Consider the following 24,774-nt stretch of genomic DNA (forward strand, 5'->3'; position numbering starts at 1 on the left):
CAGCTGTCTGAACGATGTTTATTTTGCAGTTTGCTTGTGCACCAGGTTCTTCTGCAGATCCCCAGGATGGCTTTGCTAAGTCTGAATTTCCATTCTACTATAGATTGAATTGACAACAGCATAGCTTGCTTTCAAGCCAACAGCGAGGAAGAGAGAAGATAGGATAAACAGATGGGTCCTGGGGGTAGGATGCTGGAGTGTCCCCACAGAAATGTTTATGCAAGACACTCTTGGTTACTGGTGGCTTTATGAGACACCGTAACTTGGAGGTTGTGGGTGTATTTTCTGTCATTTTGTGCCACAAACCGTCAGAGATAAATGTCTTCTGGGTAAACCTAGTGCTCTTAATGAAAGTGTAAACAGTTGTGGAGAAGCTGCTGCAGCGAATGAGCTGATGTCCCTCATTACCCTAATCCAGGTTACTGCCAGCTCCCTTTGGAGGAACAGCAGCCTCTATCAGCTGCCCCCGAGAACAAACTCCTGCTATAAATGCGTAGTTAGTGCACTAAATGCACTCCAACTGCCCTTCCACGTGTAGTTGTGTGTGCACACAAAGGGATGGGCTGTTTTCAGCAGAGCAGTAAAGTTGATCCTGATACATTTTCTTGTGTCTGTGCCTCCGAACGCCTGTTACTCATTAAACAGATGGCAGAAAGGGCTTGTGCCTGACCAGTGCTATGCACAGCCAGACAGAAACCTTGAGGGGAAATAAGAAATAGCGAAGCTTGGCTTCAGCACTGCCTGCATTAACCCTCATTACACTGAATGGGAATTGAAATCCAAGTTCTTTACTTAGGTGCTGCTGGAGGAGGGTTGGCCTGTGCTTCCAGAAGTAAACTTAAGGAGGAGACAAGGGATTTTTGAGCTAGATCTTCAGTAACATACACAAGGGGTTCCTCACTGCGCATTAATCAGTGCTCTTAAAGAGAGATTGAGGCTTCACTCGTGGCTTCTCTTCCAAGCCATGGCTCTGGAGTCACTCTCAGGATGATTTTTCTTGCTGTTAGATTGGGAAATGGAGACCTTTTACACCACTGAGGAATGCTTATTGGTGGCACTAAGCTGTGGACAGTTCTCCATTTTCATGCAGTGCTGGTGGAAGGGATAGCTCCTTGGCCAGAAATAAGCTAATTTTCTTTGAATGACTAGTCTGAGATAATGCTTTATATTTTTTTTTTTAGCGTTTACTAACACTACACTGCTGTTAGATGGGCAGCTCCTATAACTTAAAGAGGGGAGAAGAGTGATGAGCAATGGCATGCAAAAAATCTTCCATCACTGGATCTGGATGTGCACATCTGTCAACAGACACATCTGTGCAGGTTCAGAGGGACTCAGATGCAGTGTTACTGCCCCAGAAGTGCCATCTTCTGTCCTGTTTGGGTCCCATAAATGCTCATTGCCCCAAAAGGCAAAGGCAGTGCCCATCTTCACTGGAGCTGTGAGCCCCAAGTTACACTTTTGTAGACTCTGGTTGGATTTTGGGGAAAACTTCTTCCCTGGGAGGGCAGTGCAGCCCAGGACAGATTATCCAGGCATGTGGGGGGATCTCCATCCTTAGAGGGTTTCAGAGCTTGGCTAGAAAAAGCTACAGCATTGGCACCAGTCCTGCTGGAGCAGGATGCTGGACTAGACTTTGGAGGTGTCTTCCAGCCGGCATTTTTGTGATATTCTTTAATATTCTCTCTAACTTTTATTGGAGTGGAAAATATTTCATCTTGACTGGTTACAAATCCAGACTCTTTTTGCATATAGGATGGATTTATTTATTGGAGAACTGCTTAGTCTGTGTTGCTGTTGAAAGCCAGTTTGTAATCAGGAGACAGCTGGGCCAGGAGATGAGCGCATGGGCAATCACAGTGAGCAGCATTATAGAAGGGAGAAAATACGTAGCTTTTAAATTTTTTTTCCAAATCACTTCTTGAACAGTGATACAAGTTATAAGATGCAAAAATTTCTGTTAATACCTCATGGAATGGTCTGGTTTTGTCACGTAGACACACAAACTGATGCTGTCCCTCTGATGGCTGCTTCTCAGTGCACACTGGTTGCCGTTGGCCCAGGGGAGGAAGCCAGTTGGCCCGATTTAAATACCCAGTGGGAGACAGTGCAAGAGGCGAGTGCACAGCCCAGAGAGTGGGAAGGTGAATATGGCTGGAGCTTGTCTGTCTGTTGTTCGTTTGTGCTGCAGGTACAGCGACGCAGCAATCATGTTCCGTGGTGTCAGCTTGAGAGCCGGCAGGTGCACATCAGAGCAGAAGGGAGGCGCAGCGTGCTGGGGCTGCACGGCCCCAGGCTGCCTGCAGGGGTGAGGCAGTGAGGTTCCTGGCTCTGAGCTTACACACAGCTGTTTGGGGAACAAGAGAGGGGTGAGAGGAGGGACATGGCAAATGGGGGAGCAGAGAAACCCGAATGGCAGTGGACGAGAGGTGACACCTACTCTGGGCACTGTAGAGGGAGGCAGACTCGTTGCACAGTGGCTCCTTCCCAGTCCCCCATGAAGGGTGATGGGTGCCAGGAGTGCTGAGCCTGAGCAGCAGCAGGCAGACAGGCAAACGCCAGTCCTTCAGGGAGAGCACAAGAGGCCCCATCCTGCTGCCACGTGAAAATAGCAGGAATGCTCTGAGGGGCATTCGGTGTCTTTCGAGGGCTGTTCCTGCATGAGGAGTGTATGAATGAATTGGAAAACAGATCTCGTCATCTCCACTCATTTTTACTGTCAGTTGGCGTGAAGCAGCAGCCCAGCATATTCCTAAACTGCAGATGGGTGTGGAAACACGAGCAAAAGCTGCCGAAGCGCAGAGCCCAGTGTGATGTGTAACACATGTGGATGCACATCTGGCTGGGGAAGGGATTCTGGCATATGCGTTCGGGCCTTGATGGGCAGAAGTGTTTGAGTGAGGTGTGCGGCTCCTGCGCTTGGGAGGCTGTCGAGACAATTAAGAGACTGAGCAGCAAACTCGTCAGGAGTCGGGAGGGCTGCCTTGGCGATGCGGCTCCGAAGGCTCTCGGGGAGCAGGTCCTCAGCCAGCAGGGACCTGCTGCAGTGCAGAGGCTGCCGTGGTTTGTCTTAGACCCTGCCCTGCAGGGCTGGGGTTACCGGACGGCTGTAGCATGTTGGTGGCCAGCAAAGGGGTATCTGTGCTGTTTCTATTTAAAGAGAACTGGGAGTTTAAGAAGTCACAGAATCATCTAGGTTGGTTGGAAAAGCCCTTGGAGCTCCTCCAGCCCAACCCTGACCCTCCCCCTGACCGTTCCCAACTCCCCCAGATCCCTCAGCGCTGGCTCAGCCCGACTCTTCAACCCCTCCAGGGATCCCGGGGACTCCCCCCTGCCCTGGGCAGCCCATTCCAACGCCCAACAGCCCCTTCTGCACAGAAATCCTTCCTCAGAGCCAGCCTGACCCTGCCCTGGGCAGCTTGAGGCCATTCCCTCGGGGCCTGGCGCTGGGGCCTTGGCTCCAGAGACTCATCCCCCCTCTCTGCCCCCTCCTGGCAGGGAGTTGCCGAGGGCCAGGAGGTCTCCCCTCAGCCTCCTCTTCTCCAGACTGAACCCCCCCAGTTCCCCCAGCCGCTCCCAGCAGACCTGTGCTCCAGACCCTGCCCCAGCTTGGTCAGTGTGGTTTGAGCTTAGGCCTCAGGGTTTTGGCTCTCTTTGGGGGCTTTACAATGCCATCTCCCTGTTGTCACTGCTCCACCTAACCCAAACCAACCAAACCTCTAGAGTGCACGACCTGTAGTTACCGAGGTCCTCGGGCTGCTGTGAGGGAAAAGACACCCTTGATTCTAAAAGCAGGTGTAGGTACCTAGGCCTCTGGTGTGGAGCTGTGACAGAGGGTGTTGTAGACCCAGCTAAGAGAGGAAAGAAGTAAATCTGCCCCATCCTGACTTCTCAAGGCTTGTTGGCACTTGTGGTTCCTCGCTTTCTGGAGTTAAAACTAGGTTGAAAATTGACAATCACCTCAGGAAAAGACCCAGGCTAGGAAGCAGACCTTTGCAAAGCTCCGAAGCACGGGGAGTCCCCGGCTTTTGCAGGGGATTTCTGTGCTAGGCACGCCTAAGGTAAGAACTCATTTAATTCTTCATTTTTCATGTAAATGAGGGACACAAACCCAAACACCTTCTGCTTTGCATCCCAGGGGAGAGGAAACCTTGAGGGCGGCAGTGTCAGTTCGTGTTGCGTGCACTTGCTCTGGGCCCACGGACCTCCCTTGCTCTCCTTCCCCACAGGCTGCTGCACTATTTCCGAGGCCGACACCACTTGGAGGAGATCATGTACAACGAGAACATGCGTCGCTCCCAGCTGCTGATGCTGTTTGACAAATTCCGCAGCGTGCTGGTGGTGACCAGCCACGAGGACCCCGTCATTTCAGTTTTTCAGTCTCTCTTGAAGTGACTCTACTGGCAAAGGAAGGGAACCTGCTACAGGCTCCACACGGATAGTCTAAAAGATGCCTAAAAACTGAAGGAGGTGATTTCAATTCCTTCTCGCCGTGTGACAGAGAGCAGGCTCTTCCCCCTCCGTGCCTTGCTTTCCCATCTGCTCCCTGTGGCGACACTGCTGCAGGACAGCACACGCTTGCTCAGCCCGGATTCCTGCCACACCATGTGCACGGCGCGGGAGCTGCTGGTCCACAGCCCTTCCCTGACCCTGCTCCCTCCCGAGAGCGGGCAGGATGTTCCCTGCGGGACTTCACCTCTGGGTGGGTGCTGGCGCACCACAAGCGCAGGTCACTGCTGGGTGTGCGAGCAGCCTGGCTCTCGGGGGAGTGTCCCTGGGCGCCGAGGAATTCCGTTTGATCCTTGTTATCTGCCGGCACTGAGGACAGAGGTAGGAAGGCAAAGTATCACAAGTAAACAGTTTCATGAATGAGAATGACTCACTCACTGTATTACAGCTTATTTCCTCTCCCCGGTATCCTCATTGCTGAGTGTCTATTGGCACATGCCTGTCACCAAACAGCCCGGGGTGCGGGGGGGGTTTCAAGGTTTCCTGTTTTTTGACGGCGGGTGGGGAGCTTGGTTGCGGAGCAGAACCGAAAGCAGCTGGCCGAGCTGCAAGCACACCGAGGCGTGGGTTCCACACGGCCAGAGGCTGGTGCCGAGGGCGCTCAGACTCGTCCCCCAGGGCTTGTTTTGTTCCTCCATTCCCCTCGCTGCAAGCATGGCTGTGGGTTAAAGCTCTGCAGCTGAAAACCAAGCCCCAGGTCCGTACATGGCAGGTTCAGGATGCTCCTCCTGCCGTGCTGGGGACAGCAGGAGCTTACACCACCTCCCGCCCATCCTGCGTGAGGCCGCTGCTCTGCTCTGTGCACCCGGGAAGGAGGGGGACAACTTTCACCTCCCTGGTGGTGGCTTCCCAGGCTGTGTGGTGTTAAAAGGCTGCCAGCTCCTCCTTACGCCCTTCCCTTACACACACAGGCTGGAGTTTTTCCCAGAGTTGCAGGCTCTCCCAGAGCAGCTTCACTTGCCCACGCAAACTGGGTGAAACTGGGAGCTTTATGTTAACTTACCGACCACCAGCAAGGCACAGCTGTGCCAGGGACCCCAGTGTCCCCCAGTATCACCAGATACCCGATGGCAGCTCCTCTCTCACGGTCCCTTCCGTGAGTCTTCCCCAGCAGCTGCAAGCAGGGCTGTTACAGTAGAGCAGAAGCAATATCTGACCTAAGAATCAGATCAACACGGCTGTAGGGCCCCAGTCCCAGCCCACCCCCAGCAACTGTGTCTCAGGGTTAGCTACTGAGATCAGTCTAACAAGGGCAGTTCAGAAGGGCTCAAACGAGGTTTGGTTTTTTTTTTTCATGTGATGGGGACAAGGGTTTTGAAAAACTTAAGCTTTTTTCTTGCATGTGAATCCTGGGGGTGTGGGGTATCCCTGTCACCCTTCAGACTGCCAGTATGGCTGCAGTTCTGCAGCTTCTGCCCTAAATCCCAGAGGTTTTTTTCCCCCCCGAACATGACAGACCGCAACATTACAGAAATCTCAGTATTGGTGCTTTCTCTGTGTTGAGGTTCACACAGTGGTTAAGTTTTGAACTGGTTTTAAAAGCACTTGGGGAAAAAAAAACAAAAAACAAACAAAAAGCATTCTTGTTCTCTAAGCTGGACATTATAGACTGGTATAGATTGGAAGGGGTCTCTGGAGGTCTTTAGTCAGAGAAAATGTGTTAGATCAGGTCACTCAGGAGCTTGTCCAGGGGAGGTTTGAAGGTCCCACAGCTTCTCTGGGTCACTGTTGCAGTGTTTGACCACCCTCACATGGTGAAAATTTTCCATACAGCTAATGAGAATTTCCTGTTTCCTGGCTTGTGCCCGTTGCCTCTCATCCTGTCTGACAAAAGCCTGGCTCCCTCTTCTCCACCCCCTCCAAGAGGTAGTTGTAGAGAACAGCAAGATCCCTCCTTGAGCTCCTCTGCTCTCTCCTCTGCCAGCCCTGCAGCAGCCGAGTGCTGGTCTCTGCTGGGAGCAGCTCAGAGCTGTGACCCTTCACCACTCAGCCCCCTGCTCACACCTGGATCCACACACAAGGGAGAAAGTGGCTTTCAACAGCTACCACAGATCTTAGTGCTGGCTGGGAGACCCATGCCCCTCTGCCCCACAAATAAAATTCCACCTTGCCCCATCCACTGTGATAAAGTACATTTATTGTTAAAAGCCCCCAAGCCCCTGTGTGTGCCCTGGCTGCTGCCGTGACGCAGGCTGAGGCCGTCACGCAGAGCAGAGCTCAGGTCCTGGCCCGTGGTACCTGTACGACTCGTCAGCTGCAAGAGAAGTGTCCCACTGCTGCCATCTCTCTCTCTGTTTTCTTGTCTACAACACTCACAAATTTGTTTCCTCGTAAATAAAACCTGAGAGGTTTCTGTGTCCACTCTCCCCTGTTGCCGATGCCAATCCTCGTTGTGGCCACCACGTCCTGCTCCCCGGGGGGGTCGGGTCCGGGTACCATCCAGATGGCTGCGTCCTGCGTCAGGTCCCTTTGGTCAAAAGCCTTGTCGATCCCGAAGGCCTGGCAGAGCTTGGAGGGCCCGTTGCACAGCTGCCAGTCCTTCAGCAGCTTTGGGGCGCCTTCCTTGAAGCGCTGCGCAGCTCTCTCATCGCATCTAAACCCTGAAGAGGTTCCAAAGAGCGAAGCAATACTGCGGCCCCTTCCCCTGTGCAGAACAAGACGGGGCGTTACCACGGGTTGAGGTGGAGAACAGCCGGGCGTTCAGCCCCACCGCCAGCAGCGGCCCTTGGGCTCTGAGCCTGCGGCTCAGCTCAGCCCCGGGAGGCACCCGCAGCCCCTGACCACAGGGTCTGTCCTCCCTCGGGCCGCTCTGCTTCAAGTGCCAGGCTCCAGAGTCAGCAGCTAGCGCAGGGCCAGCGCCCCCCCTTGCCCTTTCTGAGTGCCCAGGGTCCCGTACCTCCATGTCATTTATTGATCAGCGCTGACTTGCTCTTCCCCAACCCCACTTTTGGATGTTGCTAAGCCTAGCTGCTGCTCCGAGGCTCACCAGAGGGCAAGAGGCTTTTTTCTTATGTCAACACAGTGTTCAGGAATAAATACACATATGGTTCACTTTGGCGTAGCTGTCTAAAGCTGCTCCCAAACCCAGTGGATTTATAATAAACTGATGACACGAACTCCAGCTGACAAAGGAGAGGAGGAATGAGCGGGGATGGGCCAGCAGGCAGAGGCAGCCGCAGAGCCAGGCTGGACAAAGGGCTGGGAGGGAGCAGCTGCCGACTGCGCCGCTGCGGGAGCCCTGGCTGCAGGCGCTGCAACTCAACCCCCCGTGGAGGTGTAAGGGCAGGTGGGACCCCCATGGCTCCGGGTGACGGGGAACAGCCAGCCACAGCCCGGAGCCAGCCAAACCCTCGGCCAGGGACCCCGGGGCTGTGCGGTCTCTGGCTGTGGGATGCACCGCCCCGGGAGCATCACTCCAGCAGAGACCTTTCTATGACAAGAACTGAAGAAAAGTGACAGATTCGCTTCTCAAATGTGATTTGCCACCCTGTCAGGAGCCTTAGGAAGCTCCAGCCCCCCGCAGCCGTTGGATCCAGCTGCCCTCCCTGATGGTGGTGACAGCTGTGAGCCCAGGATCTCCAGCCTAAGCGGGACACAAGCACCTCCTCGGTATTTCCCGCTGGACAGCATGGAAGGTCCCCTCGTGACCTGCGTGGGCGAGGAGCGCGCCTGGTGAAGCGGCCTGTGTGCTGGCCCACACAGCAGCCCTTGTGCCAGGCCGCCCACGACATTCCTGCCCACCAGCATCTGCGTGATGCCGCTCCGCGAGAATCCCCTCTCCAGCCTCAAACATCTGGAGCCATGCTCGCGCCCGGCAGAGGCTTTTTTTGTAGGCACTGACAGATCCCTGAGATCCGCCATTTGCAAAAATAGCATCCCTCCCTGATTTTGTACCAGTCCCACGCTAGATCACCCTCCTAGGCTCCCACCTGAGGGCCTGATGTCGGGGTTGCAAGGTGTGGCTGTGGCCCTGAACCTGCCCTGAGCCCCCCCTGCCCTCAGGACAGCTCTGTGAAGTCAACAGACATTTCCAACAGCTGTCAGCAATCTGCTCCCCGGCACTCCCTTCTCTAAGGAAGGGGATTGATGCTAATCTGGCAGCCAAAAGCTGCTTCCCTGTACTACAGTGATTTAGAGCTCAAAGGTCATTAGATTTTTAAGAACATGTTCCATGTCCTAAATCTGCTTTTTATCCACACACAAAGAAACATCCTTCGCCTCAGGATGCTGCCTCACTCGGCAGCAACACTGTGGGGTTGTGAGCAATCACTAATGACGCTGCTCTGAGCAATCACTAACAACACTGCTCACTTTCACCCATCACAAGTGGAACCCTTGGTTCGACTTGAATTGAACCGAGTCCTTGGGGAGTTCACGTGAAGAGAGACAAGCCCTCGGAGAAACTGCAGGTGCTCCCAGAGCCGTGGCAGGGGGTACCTGGCATTTCTGTCTCTGGCTGCTCTTTCTGCGTTTCCACCAGAAAGTTTTCACGCTCTTCCTAGCTCTGTGCAACACAGACCCTGTGCCCCGAGCGTGGCCACAACCCCGCCAGAGCTGTGGGCAGAGCCGGAGGCAGCAGGCAGGGTAAGAGTGCAGGGGTGCCACGACGACCTACTGCCTTCTCTGCCCCCATCTGTCCCTGCACCCGGGGCTGATGCTCGGGTCCCTCCTAAACACACTTGCCCATCAGAAGTTTTATTTTAACTATCAAAGAGTAGCCAAATCCTTCTGAGTCAACTCCTGCCTGCCAGAGTGCTTCGGGCTGCCGTCCTGGCTCCCCACAGCCTGCAGCGGTTTGCTCTCGGGGTTTATCTGGCTGCAGCATCTGCCTGACACCACCTGAGCGCTGAGACGCCATCCGCAGCGGTGCCAGTCCAGAGATGCCGAGTATCTGCCCCCCGTGCCCGAGTCACTCCATGTAACGAGTAGCAGCCAGAGCTAAAAGCTGGGATCTAACAACGCAGAGGCCAGTTCTCTCCTTGAGCAGCTAGAAATCATAAAGCGATAGGGAAGTCCCACACCCCCACTGCGCAGCTTGCTGCTCCTCCCTGGAGCAGCTCCAGCTCCCATTCTTGGAAACGGCTCTTGGCCACTGGAGAGAAGAAAATTTTCTCCTCTCTCCACCCGTCTGACTCACTGCTCCCAAATCCTTCCTTCAAAGTCCTAGTCTAGGATCTGAAAGTTAGGGGGAAGTCCATGCAGTAGGACCCTGGGCAGAACACCTCTGAGATCCTGATTTTACAAGTTATTCTTTCAGATCTGGCAGCAAAACACACACCTTGGCAAATTCCAGAGAAACAAATACAGCAAAGTCAAAGAGAAGCCTGACTGGCATTTACCCTCTTCCTGAAGTGCAGGAAGCCCAAGATCCCTCTTAACCCTTGGGAAAGCTCTTTGTACTAAGATCACTGTGCTGCCCGGGATATGCTGCAGGATTCACACACACTGAAGGACACTGGTTATGTTTTTTCTATAAACTTTTCTTCCTCTGCCACTATGATTTCTCCAAAGAACCAATGTAGTGATGCCCCCCACAGCTTCAGCAGTGGCAGTATTTCACCCAGTGATGGAAAGACCTCCCACAGTAAAAGCCCCAGCACGCAGCTCCATCTCAGTGATGTGCACTGAGTGATGTTCCCTTTCCCCAGCAACAGAAAATATTTGAGCCCACCCTTCAGCGTGTTTTTATGAACACAAAGATACACTCAAGTGAACGGGACTGAACACACTAACAGCCACAACTTTGTGCCCCAGCAAAGTGGCAAACCAATGCTACAGCTGACGTGCTTCTGATGTCTGCTGGCAGCATCAGGCTGGGCTGGGACGTGCTGCTGAGGACACTACAAGTGGTGGTGGCTCTCAAGGTGAAGTCTCTGCTTTTGTAGCTGCTCTACCAGGCACCTCTGCCAGCACAGCTCTGCTGGGGACACACCTCTTCCTACCCCAAGCGGCACTGCTGAGCCTGAAGTCTAGCATAAGCCAAATATACAAAACAGCAGAGAAAATTTGTTCCACCTGGTGTTAAAAGAGACAACACTGTGAGGTTACACATCAAAACAAGAGATCTCTAAAGAGCCAGATTCTCAGGAGCCAAATACCCTGTTCTTGACAAGCTGAGCAGAGGGAACAAGTACGAGCTGCATGTAACGCCCTGCACAGGCCTCAGATCTGAGCTGACTCAGGACCAAGAAGGCCCCAGCGTGATTCAAGTCCGTGTTAAACTACTTTTTAAAACAAAGTCTGCTGCACAGTCCAATTCATGCTGCTTGCCTGGTCCCAAGAGCGTGTGTCTGGGACAGCCCTGTGCAGTGTCTGTGCCCAGGGATGGTGCAACACTCTGACCTCTCCAGTAGGACAGCAGCCTTCACGCGGAGCAGCCAGCGCCTCCAGATCAGCTCTGCGGTCACTCTCAGCTCAAGAGTCTGAGCAGCAGCAGGACAGCAGTCACTGCCAGCACTGCACAGGATATACTGGTTGTCTGAACTGCTTGCTTTCCTCCTACAAGGATCCTGTAATTTAAGCAGCAGAGAGACTTGCCTGCACTACAAAACTAGAGAGTTTAATCTAAGCCAGCTAAGAATTTGTTTGTGATTATTAATTTGTGCTGACTTTAATAAACCATCTCAAACCGCACTGGATCTCACTTAAATCTACGTGCTTGTTCCAACAGCCTCCAGAAAGAAACGCTTTGTTAAAAACATCAGTGTACGACTGCATGAGTATTTTGATGCAAATCACCCAGTGGCCAAACAGAAACACCTTGCAAGAGTCATTTGGAAAATCTCTACAATTAATTTCTCCTTAAATCAGCTCTGGTTTTCCCCTCATTCTCATGTCATTCAGTATGAGCTTTGCTAACATGTATCCAGGTCAAAACTGACAGGGCTGAAGACAGGGTCAATCTGTGTGTGTTTGAAGACATCAGGGAACCTCCCCCCAAACCATTCCCCTTCTCCACTGCTCCAATTTGCTGCAGCAATGCCGTACGATATTTCCAGATGTAAACCCCAGCTACTCACATAAAGCGAGTTGCTCTGCTGTCCCAGAATTTGTGTGTATGTCTAGACTTGTTCTGCTCCTCCCCTCCATCTACAGGAAGATACAACGAAACTGGAAGAGATTCAGGGACAGGCAACCAGGATTACCAAAGTTACAGACTGGCTTTGGAGCCAGAGCCTAAGGAAGGAATAACTAAGCAGATTGAAAAACCTTCAGCTTGGAAGACAGTTGAGGGAGAACATGAAAGATCCTGGGAGATCACAGGAGGCAGAAGATCATACATGGGAACAGATGCAGTCATTCCACATTCGTGCTGAGCTTTGCACTGCCAAAACCCAAGAAGAGTGATGCAGCTCTGAGACACCACTGGAGATGTGCCCTTTGAAAAGGGAAAGCATTTAGTCTTCTCTCAGTCATTTCTGTTCAGTCTTTTCAAGTGGCACCATCAGAAATAACACGTCCATGTTCCTTTCCTGGTCAGTCACTCCCAGGGAGACGCTGCAGTACTCAGATAGTTTGCATCAAATTCCCTGCACAGAGATGATGAAATCCTATTACATCAGAAGTTCATGCTGTAAGTGTGGTCTGTGCTACTAAGAAGGACCAAGTTATGCCACAAGAGGCTGCTCTTTTTTTTTCTTTTTTTTTTTTCTTTTTTTTTTTTTTAACCAGTGTTTCCTTGTGTTTTCTGCACACCAGATTCAAAACAAAGTTTCCAAGACCTGTCCCACAGCCGGAGAATGAGATGCTTTTGCCTTCTACCCAGGCACGTAGTGCCACCACAGAAGAGGACTTCCTCAATCCCTCCTCAGACTAACAGGGCAGGCTGCTTCTCAGTCTGTGTTAAGATGAGAAAAGCATCTCAGGTATGATTCCTCTTCAAATTCTTTCTTTCAACACGTGGGCAAATATACCGAAGGAGTAAATCCTACTGGTGTAGGTGCATCTGTGATAGCACGGCTCTGCCTGGTGTGTATTTGCTTCCGTGTGTCCCTGACAAAGCTGGCAGTGACAGCTGTGCCAGGTGTCAGCATAGCTGCAGGTACCACAGGCCAGTGGAGACTAAGTTTGTAACAAAAAACCCCAACTAAATCCATCACAACAGTGAGCTCTCCAACTGATTTGCTACAAAACTAAACACAGGTACATAAGGGAAAATTTCCCAAAGTATACACTTCAAAGAAATCTTTTTAGAATTCAAAGGCTAAGCATCTTTTTTTAATAAAAATTCTTATTCCTACTATTTCAAACACTAAAGAATCCCATCCTGAAAAATGAACCGTTCTGCCTACTATTTCAAACACTAAAGAATCCCATCCTGAAAAATGAACCGTTCTGCTTTCATTATCTGAACAGATTTGGCAGAGACAGTGTAATGAAGTTCACATGTGTTCACCCACCAGACTCCAGACCTCCATTTAGGAAGACAGGCTCTTCCCACAGTATAACCTGGCACTGGTTTCCCACGTGGCTCCTGTCCAAAGGCCGAAACCCGAGGATTAACGGTCACTGTTACAACATGCGCTTTCCACTTAGGAATATACAAGTGATGGGGTTTTATGAAGCTGTATCTTTGAAATGGCCAAAAAGAAATTCTTTTTAAGATTTTTTTTTTTCTAACAAAATGAGTATTTATCATAAAATACCTGCTGCTGTTTCAAGGTGTCTGATTAACCAATAGCTTTATTGCAAGGCAAACACTGTCATTCTTACAGGAAAGAATAAAAACCCCAAGTTTAGAAGTAGCACTTGCATGTTAAGAGGAGCTGTGGAAGGAGAGTCTGAGTAAATTCCAGAATAATCTGATTAGGGGTTTATTATATTATCTTGAGAATAATAAAAGAAGATTGAAGATTCTGTAACAGTCTGGGTATTTTGACTTGGGGTTGGGGTTTTTTTTCGGTTTTAAGATACAGCAAAGCAGCTAAAACACTCTACATTGACTCCTTGCTTAGGATATCTCAGACCTTTTTGTTTTCCCCAACATTTACAACTTCTGAAGATAAAGGTAGGAGACAGAAGAGTTTCTTGTCCTGATAACAGACACCAAGATTTAAGTTAGACTGCAAGTTGACTTCTACATCACCACTTTCAAGGAACAAAGTTCAGTGAATCACATGAATAAGGCAGCAGCCAGGCCATTAAAACTGAAAGCTCCATCCTATCAAGATTCTCCTCCAGTTCTTAGTCTTTATTTCTGTTCCTGCACAGCTCACACAGCTCACAGCTGGGACCAAAACCCCACTGGGCTGGCCACCATGCCGCTGGAGATGGGCCCTGCCTGTAATGCTGAAAGTCAACACCCTGTGTGTCCACAGCCACGTACTGTTCACAGTGGCAAAACCCCGGTTCCAAGGAAAGACTGGCAGCAAGTCACTGACTTCACAGAGCCCCCAGGGAGCTCACAAGCGACTGCAACACAGCACGTGTAGCTTGGAATATCATCCCTGTGCTGTAGGCGTTACATCTCTTTCAGCCTCACCTTACCTTGGCTGGAAACATTCACGCAGAAATAAATCCCGTAGATCTGATACACGTACAGGGTTCCTGGTTTCATGAACATTGCTGCGTTGCGTTGAGTTTGCTTCCCACCTTTTGAGTGGGAAGCTTCATCTTCCCCACCCAGATAAGCTCTGTTTCAACAATCCTCCCCCAGAGTTCTCTGCCATCAGGAAGTTTGCGAACTAAAATCTGAAAGAGAGGTCAGAGTGTGTCAGTCAGTAACCTCTGCGCAACACCACCAGAGCGCACGAGCTGTGGAAACAAAGAAGTCCTCAAAAAGGCCCTGATGGTGCTACCTACTGTCCTCTCCCCTCACCAGTCCAGTGTCTAGCTAACGTGAGATTTTTCAGCTTCTACCGTCCAGGCCACACCTCAGGACATTCACCCCACAAGACGTCTGGAGTGTTTAGATGTGGCAGTACCATAACGAACGAATTCATGATCCTATAAAGCCCACAGAGTTGCTTTTGTGGTTATTTTCTGTATTCTCCACTCCAGTCCACCAGGTTTGAGGCAAAAACGCATGACCAACATCAACCTTGAAGCATCACGAATATATATTCTTTAGATCAGAAGAAATACGACAGTGGCACAGTTAAACACAATTAATTAACTACCATGATTAGATAGAATCTCCATAGAGATGTTCCAAATAAGTCCTAGTCCCTAACCATAATCATGACCAGAGTGAGTATCAATGCTATTTCTGTATTTTCTGCACCCCAGAGAGGGGCAGTGCAGGGAAGCTGGGAATTGGCTTCAGGCAGACAACAACAGATCTTTGTTATGACAGTGTGTTCCTCACTGCTGATACCTCCTTAAATAAAACAAAGCAGATGCAGGGGGGAAAAAAAAAAAAAAAAAAGCACATGACAGTGAAAAGATTCTCTTTAAAAATAAAACAGTCACTGAACTTTGTATGAAGTTTTGTGGTTTGACCCGATTTCTAAACTTGATTTTACTTAATGTGTGTTTAAGAAATCCTGCAGTAATAGTCTCGCTTAGGCAACAGCTGTCAGTTGAATTATACTACATTCAGTGCTGCCATGGTTGAAAACCAGCCATTCAACAGTGACCTTCAAGAAACAAAGCTTCATTCCTCACAGATGTTTGTGCTGGATCGCTGATGCAGTTATTGACCCGATCTGTGGGTGCTCCAGAAGGCACCTTCAAATGTTGTGACTCCAGCATATCACGGTTTCCCTACAGCACTTGTCAAAAATCACTGGAAACAGTTTATTATTTCCATGAAAAACACAGTGATTTTGGAAAAGCACTGGAGTTTATCAACTGCCTGTAAACACCTCGAAAGCTGTAAACACCCATGAGGCTGCATTTCTCTTTCAATATGATAAAATGCAGTGGTTAGGTTATGATGTTAAAAGCATGCAGGCATTTCCCTGACTCTTCAGACACACCGAATATTCACAGTTAAAACAGTAAACAAAAAAATGGTGATCATCCACAATCCCTCACAGTAAACTACCTTAGAGAGGTTTTTATTTCTCACTGAGGATGTATCTTGGTGCTATGACAGTTCATTTTGAAAGGCCATTTATTGTATTATAACAATACAATAATACAATAATATATGATATTATTAAATAATATAATATACAATAATATTAAATATATTTATTATATTTTGGGGTATTTTTTTGTTTCCGAGAACTCAAGTATCATGTTTAAGGTAAACAATATAACTAGCCACCTCCAAAATCTGATACAATGAAGATAATGAATGAAACACTAAATTACCCTTATAATTCTAAGAAAATGACAGAATAGACTGGGTCATGGGGGACTGGGCGTTATAAAGAAGATAGAATAGCCTGGCTTGTAATTCTAGGCCTAAATAGGAAAAAGCATAGAATTAGGACTTCAATATCATCTGCCCAGGGTGGCTGAATGCATTAGGATGTCAGAGTCATGAAGACAACAAAAAAAATGCATCAGTACTGGGAGACTTCAGGTATCCTCCTGCAGACCAAGTAAATACCACAGCAGGACAGGACACAGGCCATGTTTAAGGCACCATCAAATGCTTTGCAGAGCGAGTAATCAGGGATCTCTCAAGAAAAGACTTAAGCTCTCAAACAGAACCAGAGCAAAATGCAAAGTCCTTTCCAAAGGCTTATCCCTGAAAAACAACTCTGGAATGACCATGGAGTATAAAGTTCAGTGTCCTTCCACAAGCATTAAGGTCCAAAAATAATCTATCAGAGTTCTGCTTCCCAGCAAAAAGGGGAAACTACATACAGTGAGGAAGCTTGTTAGGAAGAACTTAAAAGAGGCAGCCAAAGGTTAAAACTGGAAAGGCAAGCCTCTAGCAGGATGTCCATAAAGATAGCAAACACACTACGTATCAGAGAGAGGTTAAGACAGACCAAAAAAACCCCAGCAGGGTTAAAAAGCAGAGCAAAGGCGTCAATTACAAGCAAGACAATATCCCTAGAAAAAACATTAAAAAAAAAAAGCTAGACACAGTGAGACAGGCCAAAACCAACAGTTTGTGGAAAAAATTCCTGAAGTTATCTAAATGAATGAGAACCCAGAAAACCCGTTCACCCTACAGACAATAAAGTTATAAAAAAGACTCACAGAAGATAAGACCACAGCAGTGAAACTAAAAACACATTTTGCAAATTGTTGTTTAGGAGGTCCCAGACTGGAACTCTTTACAGGGAAAACACTGGAGAAACTCCCTCCCGTGGAAAAAGCAGAGAGTTTTTTTAAGGACTCACTACGCAGAAGAGACACATTCAATCTCCCCCGCTCTGATTTCCAAAGGCTTTCAACAAAGTCCAAAAATTCCTCAAAGTTCTACAATGGGATAATGAAGAAGGTCCTTTCATGAACAAGTAACGACTTGAAAACTCAGAAATAAACGACAGGAATAGCAGATTTTGGAGTGAAGAGAGTTTAATTGGAACTGTGGAGTCCTAAACATCTCCACGCCGGGGCCTGGGCTGCCTCACGTATTTGTGTCAATACCCTCAGAAAGGTTATTCTGGGGGAACAGGACTGTTCGCGAGCTCACCACGTGTGCTGGCAGTATCGAGTTAGTCAGAACAGCAAAAATAAAAGCAGGTAGTATGAGATGCAACTTTCGAAGCATTCAGGGCAGCATAAAACAAAGTACCAAGCAGCCTGCTGAACTCGCATGGTAAGTATGAAATATTCGAGTACGCTATGGCAGTGGATACTGGTTAAGAAGGGCCACGGGCTGCCACGCTATCAGCATCACAGGAGAGTGAAATGGAGGCAGAGGAGGAGACCTTGCTGACTGCAGAGCATTACCTTCCACTGGGCTAAGCAAGAGCAAAAAACAAATAAAGGCATACCTGAAAGGGAAATAATGGGCCAGAAACAACCTTCAAACCACAACCAGAAAAGTACATTTCAGTAAACCAGAAAAAAAAAAAAGAGAGAAAAACTCCACAAAAAACTAATTCTGAAATGTGACAGTAAACTAAACCTGAAAAAAATACTCCTCTGACTACATCCAAAATAGATTTGGCTACTAGTCTTTAAATTCCACTGCACTTAACAAGAGAAGGAATGAGAACTGTATTCTTAAAATAGCAAAGCCTTGGAGTCAAATGACAAAAAAAAAAAAATTTCATCCTTTTACTCCAAGTTATTCACTAGCACATGCTTCAGTACAGTAATCTCAGTGTTCATGTCTTACCTGTCCCAGAAAGGACTTGGCCAGACTAATACAGGGCTGGTTGAAAAAATCTGCTTCTAGCTGGCAGGAACTTTTTTTCTCTATCGCAAAATATTTGCTGCTTTTTGGAGAAGAATCCCCAGCAGGCGTAGTGTTCAGGTTCCCCAAGGCATCAAATGGAGGGACACTCGAGTTGCTTTGGAGAGCACTTAATTGAGCCAACAGCTTTCTTTTTCTTGGCATAGCTCTAAAAAATCAATATAATCATAATTAGGAATATAAAGCTTAATTTAAGAAGTAACTAATGTCCACAAACTCTTATTTTTACACATGTCTCCAGAACAATTAATCTGAAAGCAGTAACTAATTGGACAACCTAGGCAAAACTACAGAAGCAGGTGACAGATTTAGCTGTGTCTACATCAGGCTAGGCAAATACTGGGCTCTACTATTAAGCAAATAGAAAACTGCAGTTTGAGTATTCATCTTTTAAGGACTGCAGCTAAAAAGCAGTTCTGCTCCACAGAAGTTTTAGGTTAGGAAATTCAGAAATTGAAAACAAAGATGAAACAATACTATACACTTTTTACCAAGGACTAATGTAATCTGTAAAGTAGACGGAAAAAAATAGGCAACAGCCACCTCAAAAATTGTGCTGACAAAGTCCACAAAATCATTTTAAACACTAATGTTACTGGGTCAGAATCTAAAACTCCCCAGGACACAGAACATTTGAGTTGGGAGATGCCCTTTTTACAATTAGAGTCAAACTTGTTTATCATGCCGCAGAAACGTTTGGGTTAGAACCTCCAAAAAATAAGCTTTAAGTTCAACATACCAAGAAAGATGAAGAGCAGTCTGTTCCAGTCAACAGAATGTATTTGAGGCAACTGCAAAACCTGTAATTGTTCTTCCAGGTTTGTCACCAATTTACTATTTAAGCTTCAAAAAGTTAAATGTTTCTTTTTCTGTGCCACAGTCCTCATACCTGTTGAACAGGAACAAACTTATTTATTCACTGTATGAAGCACTGGGAAATAGGCTAAGAGATTCTGGACATGTTACCAACAGTGCAACATTAGCTCAAACTCAAGAACAATTTGCAATTTTATGATGGTCTAGCAGAAGACCAACTCCCACCTGGGGCATCGCTGGAGATGCTCTTTAGTTTTTACACAAAAAGCTATGAAAACAGTGGGGAATGCACTTTTCCTATACTGAACACACGAAGAGCCGAAACCAAACTTTTAAAATTCCCCCATTGATACTAAATTTGAAAATTAGTCCTCAAGAAAGGACTCTTACAAGACAGTGCAAAGAAACTGGGTTTTAGAAGATGCCTCATCAGTTCTGAAATTCAACCACATGTGGACATAAGGGGAAAAAAGCAAAAGTTCAACATCATAAATAATCAGAGATGGAGAAAGAATCCTACGTACAGCTGAACCTGCAAGGGAAGTATACACATAATCTACTAGCTGCTGCCACTAATTTTTCACCAGGACCATCAGCTTTTAAAAATGACTACAAAAACTTTCCCCATCAGAAACAATCTTTATCTTGCTCTGACGTTTCTCACAAAGAAAGATCCACCAGCCATAGTTTCCTTGAACTAGACTGAAACAAATTCAGCATTGCTACACTGCGGCCAATTCCCCAACAGTGTTACATTTTACTCCAGAAGAATCCAGACAAAAAAAAAAAAAAAAAAAAAAAAAAAAAAAAAAAATCACATTGGCACAACTTGCAGAGAGATGGGATGTTTTCTTCTCCTAAATCTTTGTTTCAATAATTCAGTGACATCAGAGACTTGCCAGCTCTATGCCAGGTGTTTTGCTCTGAACTGTGATTTTCACCTGGTGGGAATCCTCAAAAATTTTGTCAGAAGTCACCAGCCTGCCTCAGAAAAAACTGCCTGGTGGCCTTTGCAACTGAGAGTCCTGTCTAGGAGAAGGGGTGCAAAGAGGAAAAAGGGTTGCAGGAAGGAAGGGACGGAGGAGGGACGCTTCCCTCTATCAGGCTGACCCAGTAAAAGACTCCATCGAGGGAACGTTTCACACTGAAGACAGCACCTCCAGCCTTCTCTGACATTATTAACTGGAACTTCCACTTCATCAGCCACACATAAAGACATGCTGAAAACATGGCCAATTTGAGTTGAGCATTAACTCATTTGGTAATTTGTGCTCTTATGGAATGCAACATCAGAAACAGGATCTGAGTTGCCTGGCACCTATTGCATTTCCAATTAAGTAATTCTTAAAAGCTGCAAGTGCTCTCATGTAAATGTTATACTGGCAGCCCCAGGGCACTTGTAATTTCATTGCTATGGGCTGATCCTAGACAGATCTCAGCATCTTCAACTCTCATTAGAAACAGCAGTAGGAAACTGCCTTCGTCATGAGAAATGGGTCACATAACAGAAATGTGATTGCTTTAAAAACAGAACGAGAGGACTGCAATACCGTCTCGGAAATCCATAAGACCCTCAGTCTACCCTTTGTCTCCCTGCTTGTTCATACCAAGATATGAAACATCAAACTCTATGCCTCAAAGCCTATCTACGCTGTCTGTATAGATGTTGCTCGCACACACAAATTCCTTCTTGCCTGTGAAAAAGCACACTGTAGAACACCGTACAGCTCAAGTGCCCAAGACCTGTGTATTTGGGAAGCAAGGGACACAATCTCTGCACGTCTAAATCTACAAATTCTTCAACTCTTCATTCCCCTCTAGATTTTCTTGCATGTATAGTAAAACAAATTCTACTTCTGTGCCTAAAATAAGGATCATCTCTGGGTTTAATCACTTTTCACTAATCCTGTTGTAACTAGCTACAATTTGTTAAGCCCGTGTGTACATGCAGAAAAAAAAAAAAAAAAAGTATGGAAGTTAGAAAAGGAAGATCAAGACCTGAATAACTCCGCAAAAGTGCCTGAAGTCTTCAGGGCTGCTGGGCTAGTCTCGGGCCAGCGTTCAGGGACCCTGCAAGGCAGAATCAGAAAGACAATCGGTGTAAAATACAGCTCAGTGGCAGATACACCCTGTAGTCAAGGCACAACTGAGTCTACAACAGCTTCTTTAATCCTTCTAATAAAACTGCATTTGTAGGTATTTCCTTACGTGCTTAATGAGCTTTCATTAAAAGGAGGTAAAAAACCCCAAACCCCACCAGTAATTTGCATGTACTTTTGGCTCACAGGTCCAGATACCTGCAGCTGCAAAGTTTTCCTCATGCACACATCTCTCTGACAGCACGATGAAGCAGCACACGTAAGAACACACTGCCACTTCTGGAGAGACAGTTCCTCATACCAGTTCCCAAGTGTACAGATCTTATGTGGGGATACAGGAGCAGGCAATGCTGGGTGAGACCCAAGGATGCCTCTCCCTGTACCCTGCTCTGCAGCACAGGTCCAAAGCAGGAGCCTAGGGAAGCAGCAGCACACATCCCCCAGGACTCCGGAGCAGAACCTTCTGAACCAGGCAGAGTTTCTGTGTACTTGGTAACTGTGAGCTTATGGAGTCATCCCTGAGCCTGTGTAAAACTATCCAAACTGAGGCTTTACTGAAAGAAAGCTTCATAGAATTAGTCATTATGGCTCCAAAAACTCACTCATTTTGTGTGTGAAATTAGGCCTGATTCCCACCCCCATGAATCACTTTACATTTGCAACTCATCACCCTCAGCCCTCTTCTTTACCACCTTAAATAAGGTAAAGCCAGCTGGAAACATTGTTTTTCCAGGTCATTTACAAAACATTCCTGAGACACCCCAACAGTGACTTCCAGTCACCACAAGGGCTGCCCGTTTACTCATATTCTCTTTCCTATCTTTGCACCAATTGTTTATTTAGGACAGGGAACTCCCTTATTATGTCAAGGGCTGCTCAGGTGAAGGCTCCTGTTTCAAAGCTTTCTGAAATTTGAGTACAGACTGTAAGCCAGAGCTCTCAACATGCCTATTTAGACCTTCAGAGAATTCCAAGATTTTTTTAAGGCATGACTTTCCATTACAAAAGCCACATTGGCTCTTTCCCACCATATAATATTTATGCAGGTGTCCAATAATTTTCTGCTACTTTAGCTGGTAGTGGTCAAACTTCCAGGTCTGCAGACCACAGACTTTGACACTATGTGCAATCCTACTAATACCTCTAAAAGTATGGCAAAATGAATGGTTTTATTCGCCTTACTGAGGGCTGGGAATGCCATTTACTGCAAGACCTCCTTGGAATTCCACTCTCTGCTCCTACTGCCTACTGGACATCTTGAGCTTTTTGGAATGAAACTGACTCATCCTTCTGTAAAGAATGAGAAAGATAAAAATGAGGAAGAGTGATGAAAAGTCATGAAAAAAACCCAAAAGCCTCCACAGCAAAATTATGCTCCATTTAGCTGACTCTCTTGAACCATTTTGTTTTGTTCTGTTTCCCCCTCCCTCCAACATTCTGGCTGCTATTTTTAACTGAGTGCCAAACTTGCATATTAAATGCAAACGAACAAGTGAAATCGAATACTAACAATGATGTTACCTAGCTCAGCCTCCTGAGAGTTAAGCAAGGCAGCGTTTAGTTAACCAAGGCAGCACTTAGAGAGGTCACAAACACTGATCAGGAAACGGACATAAAGATTCAAAATCATCTGCAGTTCAGGTTTTTTCTTTATATCGTTATTTGTAGCAAGTGTATGTCAGATATATTGGGCTAATTATCCAAGAGCTGTAAGTCTTAGAGACTCCTGATTTGTAGAGCATATTGAAAGAGCTATATAACAGGATACAGAACAAGTTACACTGACGTGCTGGGTACCTATCTTATAAAATGACCCTAGAAAACACATTCCTTCCCCAGATCTTAGTACTGCATGAGAAATAATTTAGTTTTAGCATAGGGATTTGACTCAATGACCAAAGATGTTTCACCAAAGCCTTCATTAATGCACTGACAAAAACTTATGACTCAAATGCTGGAATACTTGAACAATATCCACAAAGAGAGTTCTACTTAACCGTTCCTGTTGAAATACTAGTAACTTAAATACTAGGAAGAAAAACATAAACAGCAAAAACTTACCTGCAAAAGAATGCTGGAGTTGCTCCCTTCTCACACCTCCTCCTGAGAAGTCAGCCCTAGGCTCAGGCTCAGAGAAGGGAACTGCTCCACGTCCAGCTTCACAAAGGAGGACCACGTGAAGCCCTATGAGGAAATCTTTGATTTAAGAGAGAAACAGAACAGATTATTTCAGGCCAAGCTACCCAAAGAAAGGCCTTCGAATTCATGCTCTTCACAAAGAACCTGAGTGCTCCAACAAAACCATGTGGAGGGAATCACAGCCACACTCTGTAATCAGTCATCAGACAGCTCTGTAACAGCTAAGGTGTTGCTCAAAGTAATTAAGTTGGGATGGATTCAATGCACATGCTACGAGCCTCTCTCCTTAAAGGAGGTTGTTTTCTTCTATTTTCAACCAGAAGACAGGCTTCTCCTACATTTAGTGATGGAGGATTAATCTGCACAGTATATCCCTGTTACAGAGAAACTGTGTGTACTTTGCATTGCATTACCAGACACTGTAAAACAGAGAAAGGAAAGAGAACACTGGATCAAAGCCTTAACAGATGATGGTCTGCAGAGATACAAGTGTAAACGCAGGTGAAGATAAACAGCTGATATAATGTCCACCATGAAAGTGATGGCTTTCAAAACACTAGAACAAAGCCTTCAGGTCCTATATAAACAAAGAAGCATGGGAGGAGAGAGGACAATTTCCCACACAGCTTTGGATAATATGCTGTGACAATAGTTTGCTAATGGCAAGCGAGGGAAAACAAAAGAACAAAACCAAAAGTCTCCTCTATAAAAAGATGCTTCCAGGAAACCAGCAAATCACTGCTGACTGCAGAGGCTGTGAAAATCTGAGTCAGACACAGATTTGAACCTGTAGAGTGCAAAGGCACTCTTGTTATGCCACAGTAGACTTGCTTCTAACATGACAATCTTACTTAGAAAAGCTTCATTTTTTTTTTTTCAAAACAGGTGTACTGCACATTTCTGTAGACTGGGTATTTTTCCTCCTTACAGGGTCCAAACTATCCCACTTTTGTGACACGTCTGTACAGCAGCTGCTCTCTTGACTGGGAAATCACTCTTTTCTCAAAATCTCTACAGCGCATATTATCAATGTCGTAATCTGTTTATTTAATTATATACAAAAATGCCAAAGGAAGCTCCCTGTAGAACAGAAGTGACGGGAGAGTTAGGAAATCACAGTGCAACATTATTCAAAGTGCATCTGTACACCTGCTTGTTATAAGTGCAGAGGCAGAACCAGAAAATAACTTTTATGAATTTATTGAAATGAGAACAAGCAAAACAAATAAAAGGTTCTGTATGCTGGGGAGTGGGTTTTTTTTTTGTTTTGTTTTTCCACTCCTTTTCTCGCTCAAACAAGAGTCCTTCCGACAGGGGGGTTTCCAGTACTTTTTCACATTTGCAACAACTGTCCATGTGGGTCTGTATTTACTCGATACAAAACCTCCAAACCATTTTAACAAACTCCAGTAAATCTTTTTCAACTTACGTACATAGCAAAACACCAGCAGCACCCCTGCTCCTCCCATTAAAGCCATTCTATTTTTAACACGAACCACCACGATATTCTTCACAGGCTGACCACAGACCTCCTTCCCCCACCCAACTGCGTTCGGCAAGCGGGGTCGGTACCTGTCCCTGGGTGTTCCTTGCCCAGTCTCTGCAGTGTCTTTGACTCACAACACACACAAAGCAGGTTTTACGGGATTAGAAGGGGCCCTGTCCATAGGCAGGCCCGTTGCAGGGCAGTAAGCAGCACCGACAGCCGCGAAGGCGATGCAAGACCCCTCAGGGCTTTTCCTACGCTTGGGAAGCGTTTATGGCTCCTGCTGGTGAAATCCCTCCCCGCAGAACCGGCCGCCGGGGCGCTAAGCTGAGCCTACAAGTGCGGTATTTTTACGCGGTGCGGTAACTAAGCACGCTCACGTTCTGAAAGCGACTCAGGCCTCGGAGCAGCAGCGGCGGAACGGCGGCCGCCCGATCGCTCCCGCCCGGCCATTG

At 47.1% G+C, this 24,774-nt stretch overlaps 2 protein-coding genes across 3 annotated transcripts in view; one reads left to right on the forward strand and one right to left on the reverse strand.

Annotated features, from left to right (window-relative positions):
- Positions 1-4,875, forward strand: part of NPRL3 (NPR3 like, GATOR1 complex subunit) — a 44,260-nt gene extending 39,385 nt beyond the window's left edge. For both annotated transcript variants that reach the window (XM_026858623.1, XM_026858622.1), the window contains exon 13: positions 4,230-4,875. In XM_026858623.1, the coding sequence (XP_026714424.1) occupies positions 4,230-4,395 (166 nt within the window). In that variant the 3' untranslated portion in view covers positions 4,396-4,875. The remainder of the gene's footprint in view (positions 1-4,229) is intronic.
- A 1,754-nt stretch (positions 4,876-6,629) lies between these two features.
- Positions 6,630-22,894, reverse strand: MPG (N-methylpurine DNA glycosylase). The gene is given in 8 exon segments (XM_026858624.1): positions 6,630-7,061; positions 7,064-7,153; positions 13,996-14,139; positions 14,142-14,199; positions 17,702-17,928; positions 18,521-18,668; positions 21,877-21,984; positions 22,756-22,894. Coding segments are annotated over 5 exon segments (816 nt in total). The 5' UTR covers positions 17,924-17,928; positions 18,521-18,668; positions 21,877-21,984; positions 22,756-22,894; the 3' UTR covers positions 6,630-6,759.
- Positions 22,895-24,774: the final 1,880 nt, after the last annotated feature.

The sequence above is a fragment of the Athene cunicularia genome (genome assembly GCF_003259725.1).
Source record: "Athene cunicularia isolate RWA chromosome 14 unlocalized genomic scaffold, athCun1 chr14_part1, whole genome shotgun sequence".
Classification (NCBI taxonomy): Eukaryota; Metazoa; Chordata; class Aves; order Strigiformes; family Strigidae; genus Athene; species Athene cunicularia.